General features: G+C 40.6%; 1 protein-coding gene across 7 annotated transcripts in view; it reads right to left on the minus strand.

The window, feature by feature from the left end:
* SLC12A7 (solute carrier family 12 member 7) overlaps positions 1-25,959 on the minus strand; it is a 97,488-nt gene that overhangs the window by 46,842 nt on the left and 24,687 nt on the right. For 5 of the 7 annotated variants that reach the window (XM_081014671.1, XM_081014670.1, XM_081014668.1 and 2 more), the window contains exons 2-4: positions 4,017-4,111; positions 1,784-1,906; positions 581-727 (exon numbers count right to left, since the gene is read on the minus strand). In XM_081014671.1, coding sequence (XP_080870797.1) covers positions 581-727; positions 1,784-1,906; positions 4,017-4,111 — 365 coding nt within the window. Of the gene's footprint in view, positions 1-580; positions 728-1,783; positions 1,907-4,016; positions 4,112-4,367; positions 4,456-20,662; positions 20,685-25,959 lie in introns of those variants that run through there. The other 2 variants (XM_081014674.1, XM_081014672.1) reach the window with 2 other exon arrangements.

Here is a 25,959-nt window from a genome sequence, read left to right on the forward strand (position 1 = left end):
AGGGGCGATGACACCAATTAAGCCTTTAATTTGATCAGAAGGAAGAGAAACAACTAGTTCCCATCATGATGCTCAACCTGGACAATGGCTTATCTTCCTAATTCATTGGTGACTGTGTTGTGTGCCACAGAGAAAAGACATTTTTATAAATATATTGTCTTTTTAAGCCCTTACTTGGCACAGCCCTTTTCCACCAATCAGCCACAAAAGAGTTCTATTTTTTGAACTGCAACTACACTTGGCTTGCATTATATTTCTGAACTGAGAAAAAGGTTCGTTCATGAGAAATCCTAGCCTAAACAAGGTGCTGCTCTTTTGGCACTAGAGACTGAGATATGCAAATGAGGTTAAAAATGTTGGCCTTCCTGAAAGCTACTTGATGTTGCTTTAGCATATCCATAACGCAGCCATTTAGACAGAGTTTATGTCTTTCTGTTGCTGTGTTCTATCTTACACCCAGTCTTGCTTTACATAGCTTGCTCCCCAGAAATGCTTGAATAAAGTTACAAGACGACAATGGAAAATCACTAGAATGCAGAACAGCATTTAGCTAAACATAAAAAGTGGAAGTTGTACTTACACCAGAACAGCACATGAATACAATGATGAAAGATTCAAGAACTCCTGCTGTTCCCACAATCCATGTCAGTCTCAGGAAAAGGATAACTCCTAAAATGTTCTGTAGACAGGGCAGATACACACCAATGAAAGTGCCCATACGTGGAGCCTAAAAACCCACAGAAAACATAATAGTTCGTTAGTATACTTTTTGACCAATGTATCTAGATTAAGCAAGACAGCCTTTTCCCCAAAGAAACAAATTTTTCATAAAGGCTGAAAAATCCTCTGACATGGGATGCAACCAGTAACATCTACACATAGAGAATCATAGAAATATTGAGAAACTCTTTGAAGAGCTTTTATGTTTCTCACACTACTACCTCAGAAATGTATGTCATATGCCCTAGGAAAGAAGCTTCTACTGCATACAGAGTCACATGGCTCTCAGTCTTTCACTCAAATGTAGGTATGACCATGATCAGACAAGAACAATAGTGCAAGGCCATATCTTCTGAGAGTAGTTAACACAACTGTAACTACAGAAAAGAAGCTATTTTGGGAAGCAAGAAAAATTGGAACTGAAGGATAACAGTTGCCCCACCATAACAAGGAAAGTCGTATTTGGCAAAGACGCACTCCCTCAGAGTCTTCAACTTTAGCTGGCTCCTGACAGATTTGGGTTTTGTCTGGTCTCTCTTCAGTTGCCCCCATTGTGTGAAGAATGTCACAGAGTACTAGCCCCCTTGTATTCCCCTATAGTATGCTCTGTGGCTATAGGTTGAATAATTCTAGGGCTTATTGATCATGGCCCAAAATTTTAAAGTTTGAACAAAATCTCCTATTTTGCAAGGCCCCAGAAAAAGAAATATATCATAGGTGTTACCAGCCACTTGCCCATGGCAACACCTGTTCCTTGAGTTGCCTCTATTGGCATGTTAATATCCATGATCACTGTGTCACTCTTTCCAAACCATGGAAAAGGGGAAGAGGAAAAAGAGAGTGTAGTGTGTATTTTGACACTCTCCAAAAGTAAACTTGTTGGATGTATGGCTGATAACTAGCAAAATTTTAATTTTTCCTGGATGGAACTGAGAGAAATGAATCATATTTTATTTTATCATTATTGGTAATATTTATTACCTATTTTGTATGACAGACAGCCCACCTCTCCAATGAAGAAGCTCTGCTACCAACTGTTAATTAAAAGTTTTGGCATTTGTACCTTTATTTCCTTACGTTTGCTATCTTCATCTTCTTCATGTTCTACCACTCCTTGAGTAACATTGGTATAGTTGGCTAGCTTATTAAGAAGAGATGATACCATGGGGTTGCTATCCATTTCTTCCTGTTGGGATTTTGAAAAACTTGTTAAATATCAAGGTCCAATATACAGGAACACATTTCAGAACAAACAGGAAAAAGCATCATATATCTATGCATATTCTCCTGCTACAACCTTTTTGCTGTGAAATAATGAGGATTTCAAGGATTCTTTGTTATTATTGCAAAATAAAAGTTGTTAAGTTGTGTGCAAAATAAAACCACGGGTCTATTTCTGCTAAGATCTTTCTTAACATGGTTAAACATTCAAATTCAAACTCTCCTAAGTAATTCTGATGACTTTTTGTGAATAGAGTTCATGATTGCAAATTATATTTACTCAAGTTTTACATGAGATAAATGTATTTGCCATGGCAACCTCCCAGCTTTGGTGAGTGCTACTTCCTCCCTCACTGAATAAGGCAATGACACACAAGTTGGCTTAAAGGTTGCTTAAGGTTGTTCCAATGATACAGTCAAGTTTAAAAGATGTAGAGATACAAGAAGCTAGACAAGTCACTCTGAATGATCATTTGGAAGGCAAGACAAATGGTGTTATATTTGCTAACTGGAGCTATCTGGGATTCCAGAATAAAAACAAAAAGAAGGAGGAAGTCATGCCAGGCTGGGCTGAACATACATATATAGAGAGAGATGATGTGCAAGTGCTTCCACTTACAGTTCAGGCCACTTAGAACATTAGCAAAGTTGGGAGTATTTTTTATTCCAACATGCTAGGATCAACTGTGAAGGACTGAATGAAAAAAGGAAATGGGGAAGGAAAAAGCATGTAGGGCTGGGGTGCAAAGTTCTTTAAGAATGTAAGAATGCTGGAATAAGCAAATGGCCCATGTGGTCCAGCAACCTGTTCTCACAGTAGCCAACCAGATGCCTTTTGAGCACAAGAGCATTCTCCCCTCCTACGACTTCCATCAACTAGTATTCAGAAGCATTGCTGCCTTCAACTATGGCAGCAGAGCAGAGCCATCATGGTTAGTAGCAATTGACAGCCGTCTCTTCCATGAATTTGTCTAGTCCTCAAAGTCATCTGAGTTGGTGGCCATCACAGTCTCCCATGGAAGCGAGTTCCATAGTTTAACTATGTGCTTTGTGAAGAAGTACTTAACTTGACTGCTAGCTCAGTTTCTAATTTCAAACAAGTGAAGCAAATCTTTCAAAATGGTTCTCTGTAAGGTCATTCAGCTTTTTATTCAGAATGCAAATGCTTCATTACAGCTGGCTGATGAGCCTCAATGGAAATATTTGCTACAAATATTTGCTACAAATAAAATGAGGCTGAATTTTAAATTGCATTTTAACCTGTATTTTAAATTGGTCCCCCCCTCTTATGTTTTTACTGTGATTTTATTTTATTGGTGTTAGCTGCCCTGAGCCCGGCTCTGGCCGGGGAGGGCAGTGTATAAATAATAATAATAATAATAATTATTATTATTATTATTATTATTATTATTATTATTATTACAAGAAAGAAACTTGAGGGCTGAGTTCAACACTCCCCTCTCTTCTCCCCATGTGGCCTGGAGAAGGCCTTTGCATGCATTTAGTTTCATTTTCCACAAATCCTGGCTTGTCATGTCATACAAACCAGAAATCATAGTTTAAAGCAAACTCTGCTTGGTTAAACAAGCAGCTTATTGACTTGTGGTTTGAAGTTGGCCTGTTTTGAAACAACCAAAGTTTGTTTTGCACCACAACACAACAAGCCAAGGTTAGTGGAAAGTGAAACTAAACTCATTTTCCCAAACACTGGAGAGGCGGAGTGCAGAAACTCAGGATTTCCCTCAAGCTTATTCCTTGTACAGTAGCAACAAACCATGATTTAGTGTTATATATCAACATGGTAGTATTAGACTTCATAGAAGTGACAATTTGTGGATCCCTAGGGTTATATATGCAGCTAAGTCCTGAGTAGATTCTCTGAAATTTACAAACCTAAGTTACTCATATTTAACTTAGGTTTATTAACCTCAGTGGGACTATTCTGACCTTGGTCTTACAGAATAGATTGCAAGAAACACAGCAAGTACTGCTACTTGAATAAAAGCACATAAATATAACACTTCATACTTAGAACTTAGTAACAGGGATTTTGGGAAATAAGTTATCAAAAGTACCTCGAAAAGAGCCATATTTTTCCCTTCATAAATGTTTCCTCTCTCCATGCTGTCATTATTGATAAATGGGCTGCTTTCCCTTGGAATCCCATCACCTACCATGAAACAATGAATACAAGCAGGGTTATTTTTTAATGTACAAACAAACCAAACATCAACCTAAAAGTAGTAATAAAAACAATCATAAGAGACAAAATCACAAATAATAAAGTAACCATCATAATGATAATAAAAAAGCTTAAAAAAGAGTAAGTAACATAGAAAATATATACAAGGTTCATATTTATACCAAAAATGCCAAATAATAATGAATGTTGCTGAATAGATCATATTTAATGTGAATACACCAACCATGTTTGGTCATATGCATCACAAACAGTCCCCAAGCAGAAACAAAGGGGTCCACATCACCCCAAGGACTCATATTTTATGAGTTAGCTTTTTTCAGAAATGACAATAAATATGACTTGTTAAATCCACAAATCCATAGAATAACAAGATGCATCCTTCCACCCTGGAGAGATCACTAGACAAGTGGCAAACAACAGATACAGAATTAATTGTTGAGAGGCTAAGTCAACACTGACACTGTCAGAAATGGATAAGAGACATAGCTTAGCATCCAAGTGACTTGTTTGCCAACCATAATATCAATCTCCATTACAACTTGCTTCCAGAACTTGTGTATAGTTACATACCCACCACGTATGCCGATATGTTATGCTGGTGGGATTGTAAGGTATGAGAAACAAAGCCACAGTTATAAGCAGATATATCAAAGCATTTAACTGTACACACAGATACTCCAGTAAGACCTTTAATTCCGTAACTCTATGTGTGACAGAACAGTATTTGTCTCCAAGTATCTGAATGAAACTTTACAGAATCTGTGGGGATTCAGACCTTGTTTTAATAAATTAAGTGACACTAAAAGTTCATATTAAACATAAATCCGCTTTTCCTGTAAGAATATCCAACTGTCAACACCACTACAATCTGCTAGAGAGGAAAACAATTGAGAAGCTCCCCAAGAACTGAACTTACAAGTAAAAAATCATGGAAACCTAAGCCCACTTTCATGGTTCTAGTTCCCATACTCAGCAATTTGTTATTCCACACTCCAGTGTCCCCAACACTAACCAAAATACACAGTCATATCACATGAGATAATGTTTATAAACTGCCCACAAAAAACCAAACTTGCAAGGATCTGTACTCTGAACTGCATGAACGCCACACAACTTTAAAGTGCAAAAGGTGCCACTCGGGAAGAATGGCAGATGAAGTTGATGGACTATATGGAATTGGCGGAAATGACTGGCAGAATCCGAGACCAGGGAGAAGAGTCAGTGGAAGAAGACTGGAAAAAGTTTAAAGACTATTTACAGAAATATTGTAAAATTAATGAATGTTAGAAAAATGTTGGAATGAAGTTATATGGCTTTAGTAGAAATGTTATAAGGAATTAAGTATAAATAGATCAATAGAGTATTAAAGGGAAAAATAAGGTTAGAATCTGTTAAGATAATTAAAAGGATAGAAAGCAGAGGAAGATGGAAAGGAATTGCTGAAACAATCAACAGAAGTGGAATACAAAAAGGGAGGTGTGAGGAGGTCACTGAAATAAGTGAATGAAAGATAAGATATTGAAATTGTTTGATGTCTTTTAAATTGTTTTTGTTTTGTTTTGTTAGTTTAATGTGTTATGTAGTGTCTTTGTACTGCATTGTATTGTTCTTTTTTCTTGTTCTTTTTTGTGTGTGTTTAAATTGTTGGAAAAGTAATAAATATTATTTTTTTAAAAAAAATAAAGTGCAAAAGGTGCAGAATTCTTCATGTAAAACTTTGTATATGTTCCAAAAAAATTCCAAAGTTGTATGTACGGTATTAAATGGCATGCAGAACATGGTATAGATATGCAGTATTTTTGGAATCACACACTTTCATTCTGCTTCATATTCAAACTCCGTTTTCCTCAAGATGCACAATTTCCTTGTGTGCATCACAATTATTATTTTTACACTCTCCAAATGTTCTTACTTCCCAGTTTTATTTGTTGTAGTTGTTTACATAAAAAATTGTCCTTGTTAGGTGACTATAACTTCCCAGACCAGAATTTAGCATTTAAAAAAACTTTTTTTTCAAAGCAAATTATCTTAACCATTGCCATCTAATTGTCTTCTGTGACTTTCCACCCTCCTTGTGTCCAGGGTAACTATTTGGCACCTCAATGTTGTTTATGTGAGTTAAAGCAATTGCCATACAATAAAATAACTCTAACAAATAGTAACTCCTCCCCCAAGTCCAGTTCTTTTATTGACATTTTTTTCTAGTTACAGGTAGGTAGCCGTGTTGATCTGCCGTAGTCGAAACAAAATAAAAAAATTCCTTCCAGTAGCACCTTAGAGACCAACTAAGTTTGTTATTGGCATAAGCTTTCGTGTGCATGCACACTTCTTCAGATTTTTTTTTCTAGAAATGGTTCTCCAAGAGATCAAGGATTAATGCTCAGATGTGGATGAGATCTGAGGGAGTAGTGGGCATGAGAGTAGAAAGTGGATGAGACAAGCCGCCAGCATGTAAAAGGTCAGCAAGAGCCTGTGGGGTCCTGATTTTAAGTGATTTATTTTGCGCTAGCAGTTTACTTGCAAAACTTTTATACTCTCCTCCCCACCATGTGTGGTCTCTCTAGTGTAGTTGTATTAGGAAAGCTCTTCCAGACATGATAATGAGCTTCTTTCTGCTTAGTTGCAACAGAAATCATGCTTGCAGACATCCATGAAAACAGGACTTTCAGCACCAGTGTAGTGCATACTTTCAACAAGAACTGGCTCCCTCATAATTTTTATCGGTGGTTGCAAGAACAAACAAGCCCTATATTCCAAACAAAGTGCTTGATTAACCTGGAGGTAGGCTGTATGAACTCTGTATTAATTTGTAATGTTTTGTTGGGTCTCTGGACCGTTATAAAGATTGATGATGATAATTCTACCTCATCATAACCTAACAGTATATATTAAAGGGGGATCTTTTCCAGCCTGAGAGCCACATGTCAGTGGTGGGTGAATCCAGAAACAAGTGGATGGAGCAACAAATGTACATTTTACTTTTGAGTTCTGCTCATTTTGCTTTCTACCAACTCAACTTCACCTCTGAGAGAATGCGTAATGTCATTTCTGATCTCTCCTTTCATTACACATTTAGTGTCCAAAAAAGAACAGAAAAGAAGCCACAGTTCCTTAGTCTCCTTATCCTTTGATTCCACTTTTGATCAAACAGGTTTGTAGTCATGCAAGACTTTCAGCCATACAAGCCAAATGTGCCTACCAATTACATATGGCAAGACTTACTCGTAAAGGAAAACTACAGTACTTTCTAGACCACTAAAAAAGAAAAAGAAAAGAAGATGAAGAATGAAGCAAAGACCTTTCAACCAGTTTTTCTTTCTAAAAATAGAACAACTACTGCAGGGGGGGGAAACCCAAACACGAATGTAAAAACAGCCTGATACATGTTTTACAAACTGTAAAGCAATAAACTGCAAACAAAGCTTTAATAGGTTTGCCCAGACACGTTATATGAGTAGCGCTAGAAACTATCAACATCACAATGAAGATTTAACAATGTAATCAAGCGATACATTTCTGTTTTGAAAAGCAGGCAAGACAAATCTTGTATCTGTTTTGAAGTAGTTATATAGCAGATTAGCCAGATGCTGACTGGCAGAACGCTTTCAAAATAATGAACTTGTTGCATGCCAAAAAGGCAGCACACTTCCACTCTTCTATCCACCAGCTATAACAGGTATCTTTAGAATTCTTTTTTCAGCTAATGTTTGGCAATTTACAGACATTAGCTGAAGTAAGAGTCACAAAAACATGTTCCAACATCAATGACCACATTCGGAGCAGATCTAGATCCAGAACCACACTGCTAATGGGTATTTTATTGTTTTTGTTGTTGGTGTTGTTATTCTTAAAATTTATATTGCACCCTTCACTCGCAGATCTCAGGGCGGCTCACCAACACAAAAACACAACATAAAAGTAGGAAATACACGATAAAAACAAGAACTACCACCACACAAAAAACAATACCCACCACCCCTTGCGCCTCCCACAACCTTTTTTTAAAAAGGGTGTAAGATGTTTATCAGCCAAAGGCCTGGTGGAAGAAGAACATTTTCACATGGCGCCTATAGGTGTATAATGAAGGCACCAGGCAAGCCTTCCTTGGGAGAGCATTCCACAAAGGAGGAGCCACCACAGAAAAGGCCTGTTCTCGTGTTGCCACCTTCTGGACTGCTTGTGGAGGACGGAAATGAAGGAGGTGATGATGATATCAGGGTCTAGGTGGGTTCATATGGAGAGAGGCAGACCTTAAGGTATTGTGGTTCTGAGCCATTTAGGGCTTCACAGGTCAAAATCAGCACTTTGAATTGGTCCCAGAAACTCATTGGCAGCCAGTTCAGTTGGACCAGGATCTGTGTAATATGCTCAAACCCTCTTGTCACGGTGAGCAACCTGGCCACCAAATTCTGCACTAGCTGAAGTTTCAGAACCATCTTTAGAGGTAGCTGTACAGATAACATGTTGCAGTAATCTAGGGGTTTGCAGAGCATAAACAACAGTTGTTAGGCTATCTCTGAACCACCCACTAACAGTGCCTCAGTTTTATCTGATAGAGCTGCAGTTTGTTGGCTCTCATCCACTCCTTTACCAAGGCAAGACAATGGTCCAGCATATCCACTACCTCACCTGCAAACGTAAAGGAGAAGTAGAGCTGTCATCAGCATATTGCTGACAATGTACTCCAACCCTCCAGATGACCCCCAACTCAGTGGTTTCATGTAGATTTAGAGGATAAAATTGAACAGTGAGAAACCCCACTGAAGGCTCCACGGGGCTGAAGAACTCTCCCCAAGCATCACTCTCTACAAACGTCCATCCAAGTAGGACTGGAACCACCATAAAGCAGTGCCACCCACCCACAACTCCGCTGCAGAAGGATATCATTGTCAAGGGTATCGAACAATGCTGAGAGTCGAGAAGACTTAACAGGGATACACTATCCCTGTCTTTCTCCTGACAGAGGTCTCTGGCTAGAAAGCAGGTACACTCACAGAAGAAAGCCCTCAACAATCTCAATGAGCTATATATATAATATAGGGAAGAGGTATTTCTTCAGACAGGCAGCATCCAGTCTGTGCAGGGCTTGAAAAGGTCAAAATCAGCATTTCTGCCTGCTTGTCTATAGGTACACTTCAGTGTTCGTATTTACGACCTGTATATCTCTTTCCTTCATGCTGGAACTCTACATGGTTTATTTCAGATTCCTAGGAGATATCTCTTCCAAGTAATGACCGGATAGACATATGCGTAGCTTAAGCAAGGATGCCATGTGGGAATGTATGTATAGCTATGGGAAAGGCTTTATTACATGATAGAAATAGTGACAGGTTAAGGAAATATGCTATCAAATACACAAAAAAATTAAGATGAAATATATCAAACTGATAGTAGAATTAGTAGGTGCAGTGTCAATAATAATAATAATAATAATAATAATAATTTATTATTTATACCCCGCCCATCTGGCTGGGTTTCCCCAAGTGTTAAAACAGTAAAACATCTTAAGGACTATAACGTACATTCTTCAAAAACAAAGGAGGGTTATCAAGACTTTTGAACTGGATTATTATCCACCTGGCTTGCCTTTAAAAAAAGTTATGGTTTCAGGCTCAGATGCCAAGCAAACATCTTCTGAGTTATGCATTGCTTGCCTCCCAAGTTCAGTTTGGGTTTTGAAAAGTTCTTGGGCTGCAGAAAATATGAGCAAATATTAAATGCTCTCATTTTATTACCTGAAGTGAAAATTGATTTGAGAATGTTGAGAAACGATTACAAATATGGAAAGAGAGGGGCAGAATAGAACACAGGAATGGAGGGGAGGCTAAAGCTGAGAGAGGCTGGAAATGGAGAAAAGAAGATGGAAGGGGGGAGAGGTCCTCGCTTCCTCACAGCCCCCACCCCACTTTATGAAATGTCATAGACAAATACTGAGGCAATTGAGATAGTATGAATTGCTGAATGATGCCATATAAAAAGGAAGCAGTCCTCTGCAAAAAGAGCAACTTGTTTACAGGAACATTTCTAACCTCTGTAATTCACAACAAAGTGAATTAATTTACTAATGTGACCAAACTTATTAGGAAAGTCTTCCATTCTAAAGATAACACTGAAATTTAGGCTTCATATCTAAGAAAGGGACATGAGTGCTAAAAGAAAAAGTAGTACACACAGCTGAAGCCTTTGCTTGATGTTTTTATTGCAACAATTCCTTCACAGGGCCAGCATTTTATCTACAATGGAGGTGTTAAAAACAGGTTTACGTGAATTCAGTTGCACAAATTGGATGGGGAGGAGGAAGGTTTGCTAATTCAAATAGGTTAGTAACAATCTATTAACTTTCAACAACATGATTTTAAACAAATACAATCCTTTGCAAACCAATTTTCCTAGCTTCCTTATCTACCGGCACCTGCAACAAACAGAACAAAAATAAAGAGCATGACTATCCTGTTGACCTCTGAGCCTAATGAGTCTTATCCTTAGGAAGCCTATAAATCTTATTTAAAAAATCCTCAGCATTACACATCCTCAGAAAAGGAAGGATTATTCCTCATTAGCCCATTTGTATTAGTGTGACAAGGTATAGCATATCTCATGTTCAAAACACAACACTTTAGGTGTAAAAGGAAACAAGATTTCTACCTGAAACTTAGTAATGGAACAGTTTAGCAGCCAACAAGCAAACAGGACTTGTCTTCTGAAGCACCTCTTTCACAAACACTAGAGGAGGTCAGAGGAAATTGTGAAACACTTTTAGTGGGACTTAAAGCACACTTAAGAATGCGTTTGACTGTGGCAAAGACAAATAATATCAGCACCTACAGTAAATACAAAATTGTGAACTGTAGTCAGTATGAAATAGCAACATAAGTGCACGTAAAATAAGACCTGTGATCACAGCAGCTTTTTGGCAGCCAATTATGACCTGTTCTCATACTGTACTAGTTAAAGGTAAAGGTAAAGGTACCCCTGCCCGTGCAGGCCAGTCGTGTCCGACTCTAGGGTTGCGTGCTCATCTCGCTCTAGAGGCCGTGAGCCAGCGCCGTCCGAAGACACTTCTGGGTCACGTGGCCAGCGTGACGAAGCTGCAGCTGGCGAGCCGGCACCAGCGCAGCACACGGAAACGCCGTTTACCTTCCCGCTAGAAAGCGGTCCCTATTTATCTACTTGCACCCGGGGGTGCTTTCGAACTGCTAGGTTGGCAGGCGCTGGGACCGAGCGACGGGAGCACACCCCGCCGCAGGGATTCGAACCGCCGACCTTTCGATCGGCAAGTCCTAGGCGCTGAGGCTTTTACCCACAGCGCCACCCGCGTCCCTCTATCACAGGTTGGTGATCCAAAAAAGGGCATTTCCCACCAACGACGGGAGCTCACCCCACCGCGGGGATTCAAACCGCCGACCATACGATCAGCAAGTCCTAGGCACTGAGGTTTTACCCACAGCGCCACCCGCGTCCCTCACTGTACTAGTTACAGATTTAAAATTTTAATACAGTATACACAAATAGAGATAGTAATACTGATTAGTATTGCTAGTATTATTTGGATTGCGTGCAAGCCTGTTCACCAACTGAAATCTTCCCCACAGGCCTGAAGTTCTCCAAGTGACAAAAGCCTATTCAGCTGTGGCACTCACAACTGTGAAACTCACTCACTAGACATGCTCACCTACAATGTTCACCTATGCTTTACATACCTATTCCCTCATGCCTTCAGTGGCTTATAACTTGCTTCTACTTTTTAATCGGCTTTTACATGAGTTTTCCATTTGCCTGTCACTCCCTTTTTTTATCTGCTGTGCTGCTCTGGTTCGCCAGAAGCGGCTTAGTCATGCTGGCCACATGACCCGGAAGCTGTACGCTGGCTTCCTCAGCCAGTAAAGCGAGATGAGCACCACAACCCCAGAGTCGTTCACAACTGGACTTAACTGTCAGGGGTCCTTTACCTTTATTATATTCTTGCATTGTATATTTTATTGCACTTTGAGGTTTACTGCAGTCTACCTTGAGCTATTCTGCAAAAGGAAGGGAATAAATATTTTAATTTAATGAACAAGTCCCTAAACCCAACTCTTCCCCATGTCACTGTTTGTCCAACCCCAGTGCTAACAAACTCTGAATCATTAAGATTCATAGACAGTTATGCCAGCTCTGCTATTGTGCGATAAGTACTCCCATCAATAGGAACAAGGAATTTTGGATTACTCTACAGTCCTCTGAACTCCAACTTAGACTTCATTTTTAATCTTGGGTCATTGACATGTTTCTCTGTAAATTCCATCCAATGAAGACCCTGCTGCTGCCATTTATATTATTCTCCTGGACTTCTCAGCGATATTCAATACCATCAACAATGATATCCTCCTGGATCACTTATATGGTTTGGGTTTGGGAGGCCCACCCTTAGTGGTTCAGACCTTTGTTGGAAGAGTATTTCCAGAAGGTAGTGCTGAAGGACAGCTGCTTTGCCGCATGGTCACTGGTTCAAAACTGTTTTTTATGCTCTTTAACATTTATATGAAACTGCTGGTAGAAATAATCCAGAGGTCCGGGTCGCACTGTCATCAGTACACAAATGACATACATTTCATTTCCATCTTCAGATCCCAGGGAGGCTGTAGAAGTCTTACATGGGCAATTTTGGGATGGAGAAGGTGAAACAAATCAAAATTAAATTCACGTTAAGATGGAGGAATTGTGAGTCAGGCCATTGTCTGCTCCAGAAGGTAGTTTACAGCTGGTCCTACATGAAGTGGCAGTCCCCCTGAAGATCCAAGTTCACAGTTTGGGAGTCCTTCTGAATAACATGCTGACTGGAGAGGTGCAGATGGCATCTACAGCCAGAGGTGGACTTCTTCAGCTTTGCCCTGTGGGCCAGCTGCGTCTCTATCTAGAGAGGTGTGGCCTAGCACAGTAACCTCTGCCCTAGTCACATCCAGGCTTGACTACTGTAACTTGCTTCATGTGGGGCTGCCTTTAAAGATAGCTCGGAAGCTTCAGCAGGTAGAAAATGCCACTGCTAGTCCCAACAGGTGATAGATGGCCGGATCAAACAAAGCACTCTTATCAGCTGCACTGGTTGCCACTGTACATCTGGGCCCATTTTAAGGTACTGGTTGCCACCAAAAATCAGTGAGATGTAAGAGAAATATATGAAAGAAAGGGCTTTTTCTGTGGTAGCTCCTGCTCTGTGGTAGCCCCTGCAGCTTCCTCCATGTTGACATTTGAAAGTCCTGTACAGCTGGACTGTAAAGCTGTTTCAAGTGGCTTTCAGATTGGTAAATTATTCACCTGTGTGGATCTTTTATTGCTAATTTTCTCAGCTTTATTTTACAGAACTTCTTATCTGAAATGTTCTTTAGGAATGTTAGGGTTGCTATTTTATTCTGTTTCAGTCAATGTATTCTTATTTTACTATGTAAACTGCTTTGGATGAATTTTTTTACTTCTAAAGGCAACATATAAATGTTTAAAATAAACAAAATAAAAATAAATATCACCTATCTCAAGATAAAATAAAAATTACACAATAATACCTCATCTTGCCACTGGCTAATGACACATCCAATTCAAATTACATTTCTAAGACATAGATTGGTATGTAGCCTGCAGGCGTTTGTTGGACTACAATTCCCATCATCCCTGACTACTGGCTATGCTGGCTGGAGTCTATGGGAGAGGGAGCCCCAAACCTGAAAGCCTCCTGGTCTTGTACAGAACTTTAAGATCACTAGGCCTGGGTGATATATCACTATATCACCCAGAACCGGTATGGAGGCTGCTGAGCACGCTGAGGGAGAAACAAACTAGCCGGGAGCTGGAGGCAGAGGGACTCAAGCGGCGGCAGTTTCATCAGCAATATACCGCTGGTGAAACCGCCATCGCACTCTGTCCAGGCAGAGGGAGAAACAAGCTTATACAGCTTGTTCCTTCCTCCACTTCTTTAATCTGCTTGGCTAAGGAGTGCCCTCACCTCAGCCAAGCAGGTTTGCGGAGCCCCTGACCCGCCACTGGCTCATATGAGCCAGCGGTGGGATGGGAGCTCTGTTAAAGTGCTCCCCCTTCCCAGCTGAGAGAGCCCCGACCTCGCTCCTGCTTGCACGAGAGTAGGAGCGGGATCAGGGCTGCGCAGCTGAGAAGTGCAAGCCCGCCTTTCCCAGACGAGAAAAGCCTGGTGGGCTGAGCCAGAAAGATGGAGCCCATCCTCCCAGTGAAAGGGAGCTAGGCGGTGTAGGGGCTCTTTGATGCTGCTGGCGGTTCCAGAGTTGACCAGCAGCCCCTCGCAAAATGCAGAAAGGGTGGCTTTGCACCCCACACCTTACGGAATTCAGCAGGTGGGCTGTGTCCTTTCTCCTGGGGTGAATGACACACACACCCCGGGAAAGAGGCAGCACACCCGCACGGGCGAAGGCTAAGGCAGTCAAACGCAAGGAGCCTGACAGGCTTGGTCTGTCTTCGGGGAGTGGGGAGCAAGCAGGCAAGGTAGCTTGCCCGCCCGCCCGTCATAGAAAGCAGAGGGAGCCTGGCCAAGGCGCCCTGAGTCCCCTGCTGGTTGCATGCTAGCTCTGCTGGGGGCAGGAGCTCACCTGTCCCCCAGCTGAGCAGCAGGCTTGAGCCAGCTATATTGGCCTCAGACTGCGAGGTGCTGGGGTGAAAACGCCTCAGTTCCCATGGTGAGAATTGCAGCAGTTTCACCCAGTACCTCGCCAGTTGGTGCTGATGCAGCTTTTTTCAACATCACTGTTTATCACTACACTGTGATGTTGAAAAACCAACACTGCCCAGCCCTAAGGATCACCTGGGGAAATTTTACTTATCACAGGTTAAAAAGGTAAAGGTAAAAGTACCCCTGCCCGTACGGGCCAGTCTTGCCAGACTCTAGGGTTGTGCGCTCATCTCACTCTATAGGCCAGGAGCCAGCGCTGTCCACAGACACTTCCGGGTCACGTTGCCAGCATGACGAAGCTGCATCTGGCGAGCCAGCGCAGCACACGGAACGCCGTTTACCTTCCCGCTAGTAAGCGGTCCCTATTTATCTACTTGCACCCGGGGGTGCTTTCGAACTGCTAGGTTGGCAGGCACTGGGACCGAGCGACGGGAGCGCACCCCGCCGCGGGGATTCGAACCGCCGACCTTTTGATCGGCAAGTCCTAGGTGCTGAGGCTTTTACCCACAGCACCACCCGCGTCCCTCTATCACATTACCCTTGTACTGTGGAATTTCCTTCCCTCTGCCCTATGTGAAAGATTGCGCACCAGCTGCTTCAGGTATATTGTAAAAACATATTTTTGCCTAGGCAAAGTAAAGCAGCAACATCTGGAAGGCACCAGTGGTTAGTCACACAACTCACATCTGATATCAATTCAAGAGTTGGAATTCAGAGGCCGTTGTCCCATAATAACCAACAATATCAGTACCCTGACTTAGTCCCAGTTGAAACCAGTGAGACTAAGGCATGCTTTAAAAGTGCAGTATTGAAGCCTAGGAAAATAAAAGTGATAGTTCTGCAGCTAAAAAAAATGAAAGATATGTGGCAATATACACCAAATATTTGTAACCATTGTTTGTATATTGACTTATTGTGCAATATCACCCACTGCTAGGCATATTAAACCTAGGGTTTTAGTGAGGCGACTGTACAAACTCTGCAGAAGGTTGCAAAAATTTCCCAGCTGTTCAAAGCTATTTGGTCTAAAGTGTGAAATCCTATTAAATCAACAAGCCTTTGTCACATCAATAAACTACCATGAAACAGACTGTGAGGATAGAAGCTCCCATGTCTCAGCATATATGCATCACACAGCAAATTGTGTGAAAAGGAAAGGATCAGTGATCCTTCTCTTCAAGTAATTTTCCACGCTGGCAAGGGATGCAAAAACTGCCATGGCTGGTTTGAAATTCATTGATAGTGATGAATCTCAACAGGGGGAACATATTAAAATCTGAAATCAAATGAGCCAGTCTGCTCTGAAAAATATATTGGGTGGCATCCAACTAAACAGTTCCACTAGCATAAAGACTTTTAGCTGTGCAATGCAGCTTCCCCAACCCCTCCTCTCCCAGTGACCCCCTAAATTTGTTCTGGGGATTCCACCAATCCTTTGAAAAAGATTTAAGGGGCATATAGAGGGCACATGGGGAAAGCTGAGTGCAGACAAGTTCCACTGCACAACTAAAAGTCCTTGCACCAGCAGAACTGTTAAGTTGGATATCATCCATTGCTTATATCCTGGCCTCATTCTACAGTAACCAACAGGTTTCAACTTGGAAGACAAACCATTCCATTCCTACAATATTAATTCACATTCTTCCACAACCATTTCCACCCCAACTTGTACTGCTGCCCCTGGATGAATAGCTCGCAACTTTCTGCCCTCTACATCCTTGCTTGCCAATTCTCCTACCCAGACCATGGTCTTCTACATGCACCTCTGTGCCACTCCGCAGGCTGAAAAAAGGAACCCTGCCGAGAAGAATCTGGGGAAATGCTATCAGAGAACCTCAAATCTGTTGGGAGCTCTCACAACCCACCTGGCTCTCTTTATACCAAAGAAATGGGCTGGATGATACTAGGAAGCTATGAGGGGAGAGATGTTCCTAGTTTTCTTAAAAGGCCAGCCAGGATGAGCAGCAATAGGCAGCACACAAGCTCAGACATTAGGCAAGAGAACAGCTTGGATGGAAACTGCCTGTCCATTAAATGATTAACGGAGGGGTGGGGGGAGGCTGTTGTGGTCTCTCTTTTTGCAAGGTTGTTTTTGAGAACATTGTTTTACGATTGATTATTAAGATCATAATGTTTCTAGTGTTTATTATATCCAAGAAGCATCTTACATAGTTTATGAACTCTTCCAGCACAACTTAATAACAAAGTTGAACCATCCACTTTAGAAGCAATTATAATCTTCTATACTGGTGCTCGTTGAAATATGAAGAATCAGTTTAATTGATTGGCCACTTGCCAGTTCCACCAAGGAAAGCTAAAATTGTCAAGGATTGCTATATTTAACATCTTATTGGATAATCAGCAACAACAGACTTTAATAGCAGATTTGTGTGCTCTTACACCTTTTCTGATGAGAACACAGGAAGTATGTTCAAATAAATGGGAGCAAAACAAGTACTGTACCACATTAATAAAAATGTGTATAGTTTTATTTTTAAAATAACTAAAAAATTGTCAGGATATATTTATATGTTGGTAACTGAGTAAGCTGGGGGCTAATAATCCTCCATCTTGGTGGATTTCAGTTGTTAGTTACAACTTAAAACACAACTGCATGGAAGCTATTCAGTAAAGGACTTGTGAAGCAACTCCTCATAGTAATTTTCACATTTTTTGACCACGCAAAAACCAACGCTTATAGCTATAAGGATTGTACTGTAAATGAGTGTCCCAAATTGTGAATTGTGAGATGGGTTTAAGTGTGTACTGAAAAGACACAATAGTCTTTTCAGATTTTCCCTTGTATACAAGGGCTAAAAAGTTACACAGGAAAGGGACACATGTATAAGCCCTGCCCTCAGAACCACCAGGTGCACAGCCTCCTCTTGAGATGTTCACACATCTACAGTCTGCAGGGTTTCAAATTATATTCTTCCAAACATACCTAGAAGCCTTCTTGCAATTGCAAGCATGGTTCAAAGCATAAATCGCTATCATTTCCATAGGAACAAATTATCTTCCCCTAGAAACAATTTAGAAGTGCCTGGAACACCTGTTTGTTTAAACCCAGTCTGTCCTGATCATGTATAAAAACCCTCCCTCTAGTTCATTGCTTGGCTCTTGACATTGCTATGGACCTCTGGTTGGAAGCCTTGGTTGGCCAAGGGGCCAGGTAGGAATTTTTATCCAACTGGCAAATTGGCACCGGCCACTTGGTTTTTCGCCTACCTCGTAGCAAATCGTCACAACTTTTTGGTATTGGCGGTTAGGCATTGGAATATGTTTGTATATTGGAGGGTAGGGTGTGGCCATCGCCTACCCCTCCACTTTATGGGTATTCCGGTAAAGGAATCCGGCAGTCGTGGATCCTGTCCGATGCCCTTGCTAGTGGCTAGGGCCATGGCATGACCCCCGGTGACATCAGGGGGAGCTTTCAGTTGTATTTGCATCAACAGGCTATTCCCACTGGTGGTTAATCCTTGATAGACTCACCCCTCCCTGAGGGGGTGGAGTCACTTGCTGGGGTTTATCCAATGCCTAAGCCAAGACCTCTCACATGCTGTAATCAATAAAGCTGTGGCCTTTTTTTAGCCCATTAACCTTATACAGTGGTACCTCGGGTTACATACACTTCAGGTTACATACGCTTCAGGTTACAGACTCCGCTAACCCAGAAATATTACCTCAGGTTAAGAACTTTGCTTCAGGATGAAACAGAAATTATGCTCCGGTGGCGCGGCAGCAGCAGGAGGCCCCATTAGCTAAAGTGGTGCTTCAGGTTACGAACAGTTTCATGTTAAGAACGGACCTCGGGAACGAATTAAGTACTTAACCCGTGGTACCACTGTATACCGTGTCCATGTGGTTTTCTTATCCTCAAGCGGGTGGCGGGTCCTTGAATTACAACTCATCACATTCACGGACCCTGTCAATGCAGCTCAGACAGTTACAATGCAATCCTATACAGATCTACTGAGACCCACTGAGATCAATGAAGCTTACTCCCAAGTAAGGAGTACAGAATGCAGCCTAAGTTTTAAGCTGCTACACAGCTGACTGTCAAGATCCATTCTCTTGATCTGGTTAATTCATGTAAGGCTCTCTAGATTAGCATACAAATAGTGCAGGTGAGCTTGATCATAACTGCTAGAGCTTGGCTGCAGTTAAATTACCATGGCTGACCCTGAAAAAATAGCTGTTTGGTAGACCTCATTTTAAACTGATAGCCATGAATTTAGCCAATCAACTTTGTTAGATACTGACATATTCTGAGTACTGCAAACAAGGCAATAGAAATAATCTCTTCAAATACTGCATTGCTAATACTTGTACATTAACCTCTCTACTCTGCACATCTATACAGAAGATCTTTCAGAGCAATAAACATGTCTCAACATACATATTGGGGCCATGAAAATGTCCTTCAGCAGTCCTAAAAAACATTGCATTCCCCTCCAACTATTTACAACATACCTTGTAATATACTACCTAAAACTAAACTCTAGTGTTGGTACTATAAAGACTATATGATTCTCTTCAGTCCTGTTTTCTGCCTCACAGAGAATCTGTGCATTCCAAATAGTGATGGAGTCAGAACCAACTACTAGAATTTGTATTTTGAAAAATTGAGGGTTTCTTCTTTGTTCTAGTAGCCATGATGCTCCTTCAAATCTGTTTGACATCTGATAAAACTAATCTAATTCCATCTACATAACCCCATCTGCAACAACCTCAAACTGTTAAAAATTGCAGGCTGCCAGGCAGGCTGCCCTTTCCCAGCTACTTATCCACGTTTTGTTCAACATATACTGTAAGGAAGAAATCTGGAAAGTTTGAAAGCTTTGTTCTTGGCATTTTGCCATTCTGGTTGGTCTAGTAAAGGTACTGTGGATTGTTCCGTGGATCTTCCTTTTGAAACTAGTAAATCGTTCAAGGGAAGGAACAGTAATAAGTGCATAGTTAATATGACCTTGTAAATCTGAGGTCAGAGAGTAAAGTGCATACTTTGGCACCTTGCCAGTATTCAGAGATTTAAAAGCCTGCCTTAATGTATTGCTATGGGCTTTAGAGCTTAACCTCAGTTGAAAATAAAGTTTTCAGGTATGATTATCTACTTTCTATACAGCTACTGTTATGTTGTCCTTGCAGCAACAGTCTTGGAGCATAATATATCTAACAAGCTCAAGGTTTTGCGGTGCTTTTTACGTGATGGTTTTACCAAACCTAAACAGAAGCCTCAAACAGGAGCATTTACCTTTTGGTTTCTCTTTGAACTTTTCACCCTACAAAGAAATGTCTAACAAAGGCATCGATGAATCTCAATGCAAGACAAGATCAAGTAGTTGGCAACCTGTTTCCATTATTATAAATGCGGTGTATTTTTTTTTTAACAACTAAATAGCATGACATTATATCATGTATATTGATTAAATTTGATCTTTAATATAAAAAGTTAACCAAGCCCCTTCATCACAGAGTTTTTTTCAGAACCATCCAATAAGTCACAAAATACTAAGCAAACTTTTGAGTTCTCCAGCATTCTTACTTTGCTGTATGTCAAACAGAGAGGTGAGGCAGCACAGGGAATGATGACGGAGCCCGCAAGTCTGCAATTTGGGATCTTAAGAGTCAAACACAGCAACAATTCCCCACCACACACATAATCTTCATTTACCTTTCACAACCCGTTCCAAGCAAAGTAACATTAAGATAAATAGACAGGAAGACAAAGGCATGCTGAGGCACACTATTTAAAGAAAGGCAGCACAAATATTTTGATCACTAAATAATCAAAGCTTAAACAGAAAGCTTAGTGTTTTAACCTTCACTTTTTGAATACACATAAGTACCTTTCATCTAGGAAATCTAAACTCAGATGAAACGCCTACAGCCCAGGCTAGATGTGATGACAACAGAATCCAGTATTTTAAGGTAGGTCTGACCCAACAGGAGCAAGATGTAAGACCAAAGAAGCACACAGGCTGGGGGGGGGGGTAAATCCCACCCCATGACCATACCACCTCTCTCTAGGTGTTTTCTCCCAGTGGAACTGAGCTGGTATGAGAATGAAGCTGAAAGAAAGCAGCAGGAGGGGAAGAGAGCTGAGAGAGGAAACTTGCAGACAAGTGAAGGATGGTTGAAGCAGTCTGCAGCCCATGACATGTAGTTTGGGTCTGAGGCTAGAAATTCAGCATTCTAACATCCATAGTTGCAAACTTGGTGCCTCATTCCTGAGGTCAGATCAGTACACTGGTCTAGGCACTGTGCTAACATACAAGTAGAAGTTTTTAAAATGCTCTTGAATTACAAAAAAAGGCATATGTTTATAATGCATTTGATCTTCTACGTCTGTGCAAGACTGCTCTTGACAGCTAATTCCCAGGGACTTGTGGGGCTTTCAGTTCCTCATCGCTACTCCAGTGGCAGCCCCCATCCCCACTATTTCTACATGACAATCTATTTCTCACACAGTTTGTTAATCTTCTTGGTTTACTGTTGGCTTAATTGTTTTTTAAATGGTTTTTAAAAATAGTTTTAACTGTTTTTGTTGATAATTTTAATATTTATTGCAAACCGCTTAGTTGTTTTGTTACAATCAAGCAGTACATAAATTTTGCAAAATAAACAAATAAGGGGCAAGTCTTGTCTCAGTTCTTTGAGTGTAAATTTGCATACATATACATGTGCTCCAGCTGACATTGCGTATGGAGACTTGCAAAAAGCTTTTGACAAGTACCTCACCAAACAATCCCGAGTAAACCTAGCAGTCCTAGAATTGTGGTAACAGAATACTTGGGCCTGATCTAGCAGAGTTTTTACGCTTATATCTGTCAGGAGGGTGGCTCCATGGGCACTGCTCCTCAATGCTGGCTGCTCCTAGCTTAGCCATTAATTCACTACATGGCTTTAGTAAAGCAATTATTCTCGTAGTCTAAACACAGTAATAATAATAACTGGTCTTACGATAGCCTAAACATTGAATGCTTAATAGCAGTAGCAGCTGCATAGCTATGTGGGTGAGCCATGCCCAAACATTCTCCACCTGCAATGGCTCCTGTGTTGAGCGTAAAAGCCTTAAGTCGGGTTTTAAGTGCCTTTGGCCAAAAATGCAAAGAAGGAATCCTGATAATGCAAAGTTCCAAATGTGAGGAGGTTTCTAACCACATTCAGTCAAACATGCTGAGAATTCCCCTTGACACCTGCTCAATTCAGGAAAGTCAGGGGTGTAGCAGGCGGGCATAACACTGCTTCACGCCAGAAGCTATTAAACTGGTGTACAATAAGATAAAATGTGATAAAATATTAGAAATATGAACTCCAAAAATAATAAAACAATTTCTAAAAACTCTAAAAGCAGTAAAATCATTTCTAGATTGCACAACTGATATTCCAAAAATCAACTGGCTCACACTTCAAGGAGAGTCTTCTTATCCAAAAACACATTCAAATGTCAAACCTAAATGTCAAATTGCTAGATGCTTGTCTAATTCCATTTGGTAACTGATTCGAAGGGGTTGGAGATGCAACCCTAAAAGCCTTGTTTCTAGTACAAACTAAGTGCACTCCTGGGGCATATAGTACTGTTAGTACTGCCCAATCTGAGGGGTACACTTGCCAGTAGGCTGAGGCGGTCCCTTAAATAACCTGGTTCCAAGTTGTTTAGGGCTTAAAATCATAAAAGCAAATCTTTGATCTGCATCTAGTAGCATATTGGCAGCCAGTGCAGCTCCCACAGCAAATATGTTAAATGGTGTTGACAGAATGCACCAGTCAACAAGCAACTCTCTCTTTTAAAAACTGCAGATCTTCACCAGCTATTGGATCTTACTACTGTACAGTACTTAAAAGCTTTGAAGCTTCTACTTGGACTCAGGCATACCCCAACTTCTCATTTCCCAACTGTTTTGTCAGAATAATGAAAAAGGCATAGCTGATGGCTATGTTTCTATCAGTTCTTACTCAAGTCTCTATCTCTTATGCTAGATCTGTGAACATAGGAGTGGGCTACCACAATACATTCCAACAGAGAGCCACACGCTGGATCAACTGTCAAGCTGTCTCCTCTAACAGCTGCTATACAAACAGTCCTGAATATCTTAGATTCTTTAGAGAACAATCACACTAACTGCATTCGTTTGTGATGATTCTCCTATTTGGCACAGTTTAAGGAAGCAAGGTTCACAACAGCTTTACAAACATAATAATTTCACTTTGTCTCAAAAATAACTTTTTCACTCGCACTATTTACTATTTGGAAGGTCCAAATATTGCTACACAGTACCAGTAGCACTGGGCAGAACTGAGAGATCCGATTCAAAATCCCAGCTCAGCCACAGACTTGGTGAGTGGACTTAGGCTAACTCCCCCTTCTCATTTTCAGACCATCATTTGCAAATCATTTGAGCAATAATAGCCTGCCACAAATAATTGTTATGAAGAAAAATTAGATCATAGCACATTTTGTAGAAACTCTTTTTTTTCTCCTTAAAGCCTGCTATGTACAATTTGCATAGCTGTCAACTTTTCCCTTTACTTGCGAGGAATCCTATTCGGAATAAGGGAATTTCCCTTTAAAAAAGGGAAACGTTGACAGCTATGAATTTGTTAACCTATTACTCCTTTAAACTGGAGTTCACTGGAGCCATTTCCCCTTATTCAAGAACATTCCTACTTCTGCTCTACATATCAACACATATATTGATTTCTACATGAATTATGATAGGTTAGGTGCTGTGATGTACAAATATTTTCCTTTCTTTGGTTCACATTCTTTTCACCAGCCCCGAGCCTTCAAAATCTGAAAAAAACAACTAATACCCTGATCTTTGTAAGAATAACCACAGAACCCAGGTATAATGAGATTATAGGCACATAGAAGTATTGTTTAGGGTTAAAACTTTCTCATGGGTCAACCAGGGTTCAAACATACCGGAAGGATATCAAATACACATTAGTAAATTGCCTTTTGCCCTTTAATGGCACATTTCAAGCACTGATTACACATTTGACATGAAAAAGTTTATTTATACCACAAATGGCATTGGCAACACTCGTATCAAGAGAAAAGTATAACCAGCTAGCCTAGTTTCAGCGATTTAGATGAACTGCTCTGCTACCACTAATATTTTGTACTAGTCAAAACAAAAAAATTCCTTCCAGTAGCACCTTAAAGACCAACTAAGTTAGTTCTTGGTATGAGCTTTCGTGTGCAAGCACACTTCTTCAGATACACTGAAACAGAAGTTGCCAGACCCTTCTATATAGTGAGAAGGTGGGGAGGGGTATTACTCAGAAGGGTGGTGGGAATGGGTGATTGGCAGATAGCTGAGATGAGCCTGTTGACGACTCTTAACGACTGCAATAGGTCTTACAGGAAAAAGCAAGGGGTGAGAAGGTGAGAAATGGCTTTGTCATGTATAATGAGATAAGAATCCAATGTCTTTGTTCAGGCCAGGTCTCTCTATGGTTTTAAGTTTGGTAATGAGTTGTAATTCAGCAGCTTCTCTTTCCAGTCTATTTCTGAAATTCCTTTGTAGTAAAACAGCTACTTTGAGATCTTGTATAGAATGTCCTGGGAGATTGAAGTGTTCTCCTACTGGTTTCTCTGTCTTGTGATTCTCCCCTCCCCACCTTCTCACTATATAGAAGGGTCTGGCAACTTCTGTTTCAGTGTATCTGAAGAAGTGTGCTTGCACACGAAAGCTCATACCAAGAACTAACTTAGTTGGTCTTTAAGGTGCTACTGGAAGGAATTTTTTTGTTTTGACTATGGCAGACCAACACGGCTACCTATCTGTATTTTGTACTAGTGTCTTTGAGAGAACAGGGATCCTCTGAGTCAGACCATGGGTCTGTCTAGTAGGATGGGGCAGCATGTCTCCAGCTCTCCATAGCTTCAGGCAACTACCAGTCAAGAACCTAGAAATCCACCTTGAAGGCATATTCAGACAAATTCAGACACATTGTACTATTGAGTCATGATCACACCCCAATTTTCTAACAATACTGGGCAGGTCAGAATCATTTGGTACAGTGCCCACCCCACATATAATAAGGAACCTTACAATACTCCAAAGGCCTGTTAATTCACCCCTAAGAGAATTAAGCCACTAGAATCCTCATGGAATGAAGCTCTTCAGGTTTCAAATGAAAGGGGGGAATCTAAAAAGTATAAGGTGACTAGTCTGCAGTCTCTTATTTATTCAGCTAAATACACAGACTTGACAGAATAACAGAGCTACAACCTGTGTGAGTGTGTACGGGAATATTAATGGCAAGCTTATAATACTGTTGTCAAAGTGTATTTTGCATGCAAGTCGTAACTTAAAGTCACACTGATCTAGTGGCTACTTTTCTGAGGTATAATTTCACTACTGAAGAAAAGCTCTAGCTTTCTTTTACAATTTAACTATATGTTCAAGTTACAGTTTTAAGTATTCTTGAGGTCTGCTATTTTACCTACAAGATCAAACACTGCTTTGTGTGAAGCTACATATGCATTTTGCAACCTGTGTATGGAGGTATATAAAAATTTAGGGAAGTTGAAGCCTTCACAACTAACACAGTTCAGCATAACATAAACTTTCCTAATTACAGCTAGACAACAGACAACAAAGTAATTTATGTACTTAAAGCTGTTCTTTCAAATAACATTCTCTTGAATGCATTTAGCTCGAAGTTTAATTACAAAAAAGTAAATCAGACTAAAACACTACTTAAAAGAACATTTCAGTAGGAAATAGGGGTGTTAAGTCAATGGCGTTTTACTCAAAGTAAACCCACTGAAATTAATAGACCTAACTTAATCGTGGGCACTGATTTCAACTGTTATACTCTGATTAAAACCTAGTTGAAAAGCACCCTAGGATTTTCAGGAATGGATTTATTATGCTATCATAGAGAGAAAGAGAACAGTGCACTGGGTAAAGACCTTATGACCTCGGCTACCTTCTGACCACATATACGTATTAGCTCTTTATAGGGCACTGAAGGTCAACATGGAAGGTGTGTACATGTGAAGCCACCTTAACAACCTTATTAACACAATATATGCACTGGATTTGCAATACATTTCAGAGCACAAAGTACACCAGCAGAACACCAATCTGCAGAAATTAATTGCTGTGGTGATATTAAGCAGTATATA

Source organism: Podarcis pityusensis (genome assembly GCF_964106645.2).
Source record: "Podarcis pityusensis genome assembly, chromosome: 7".
Taxonomy (NCBI): Eukaryota; Metazoa; Chordata; class Lepidosauria; order Squamata; family Lacertidae; genus Podarcis; species Podarcis pityusensis.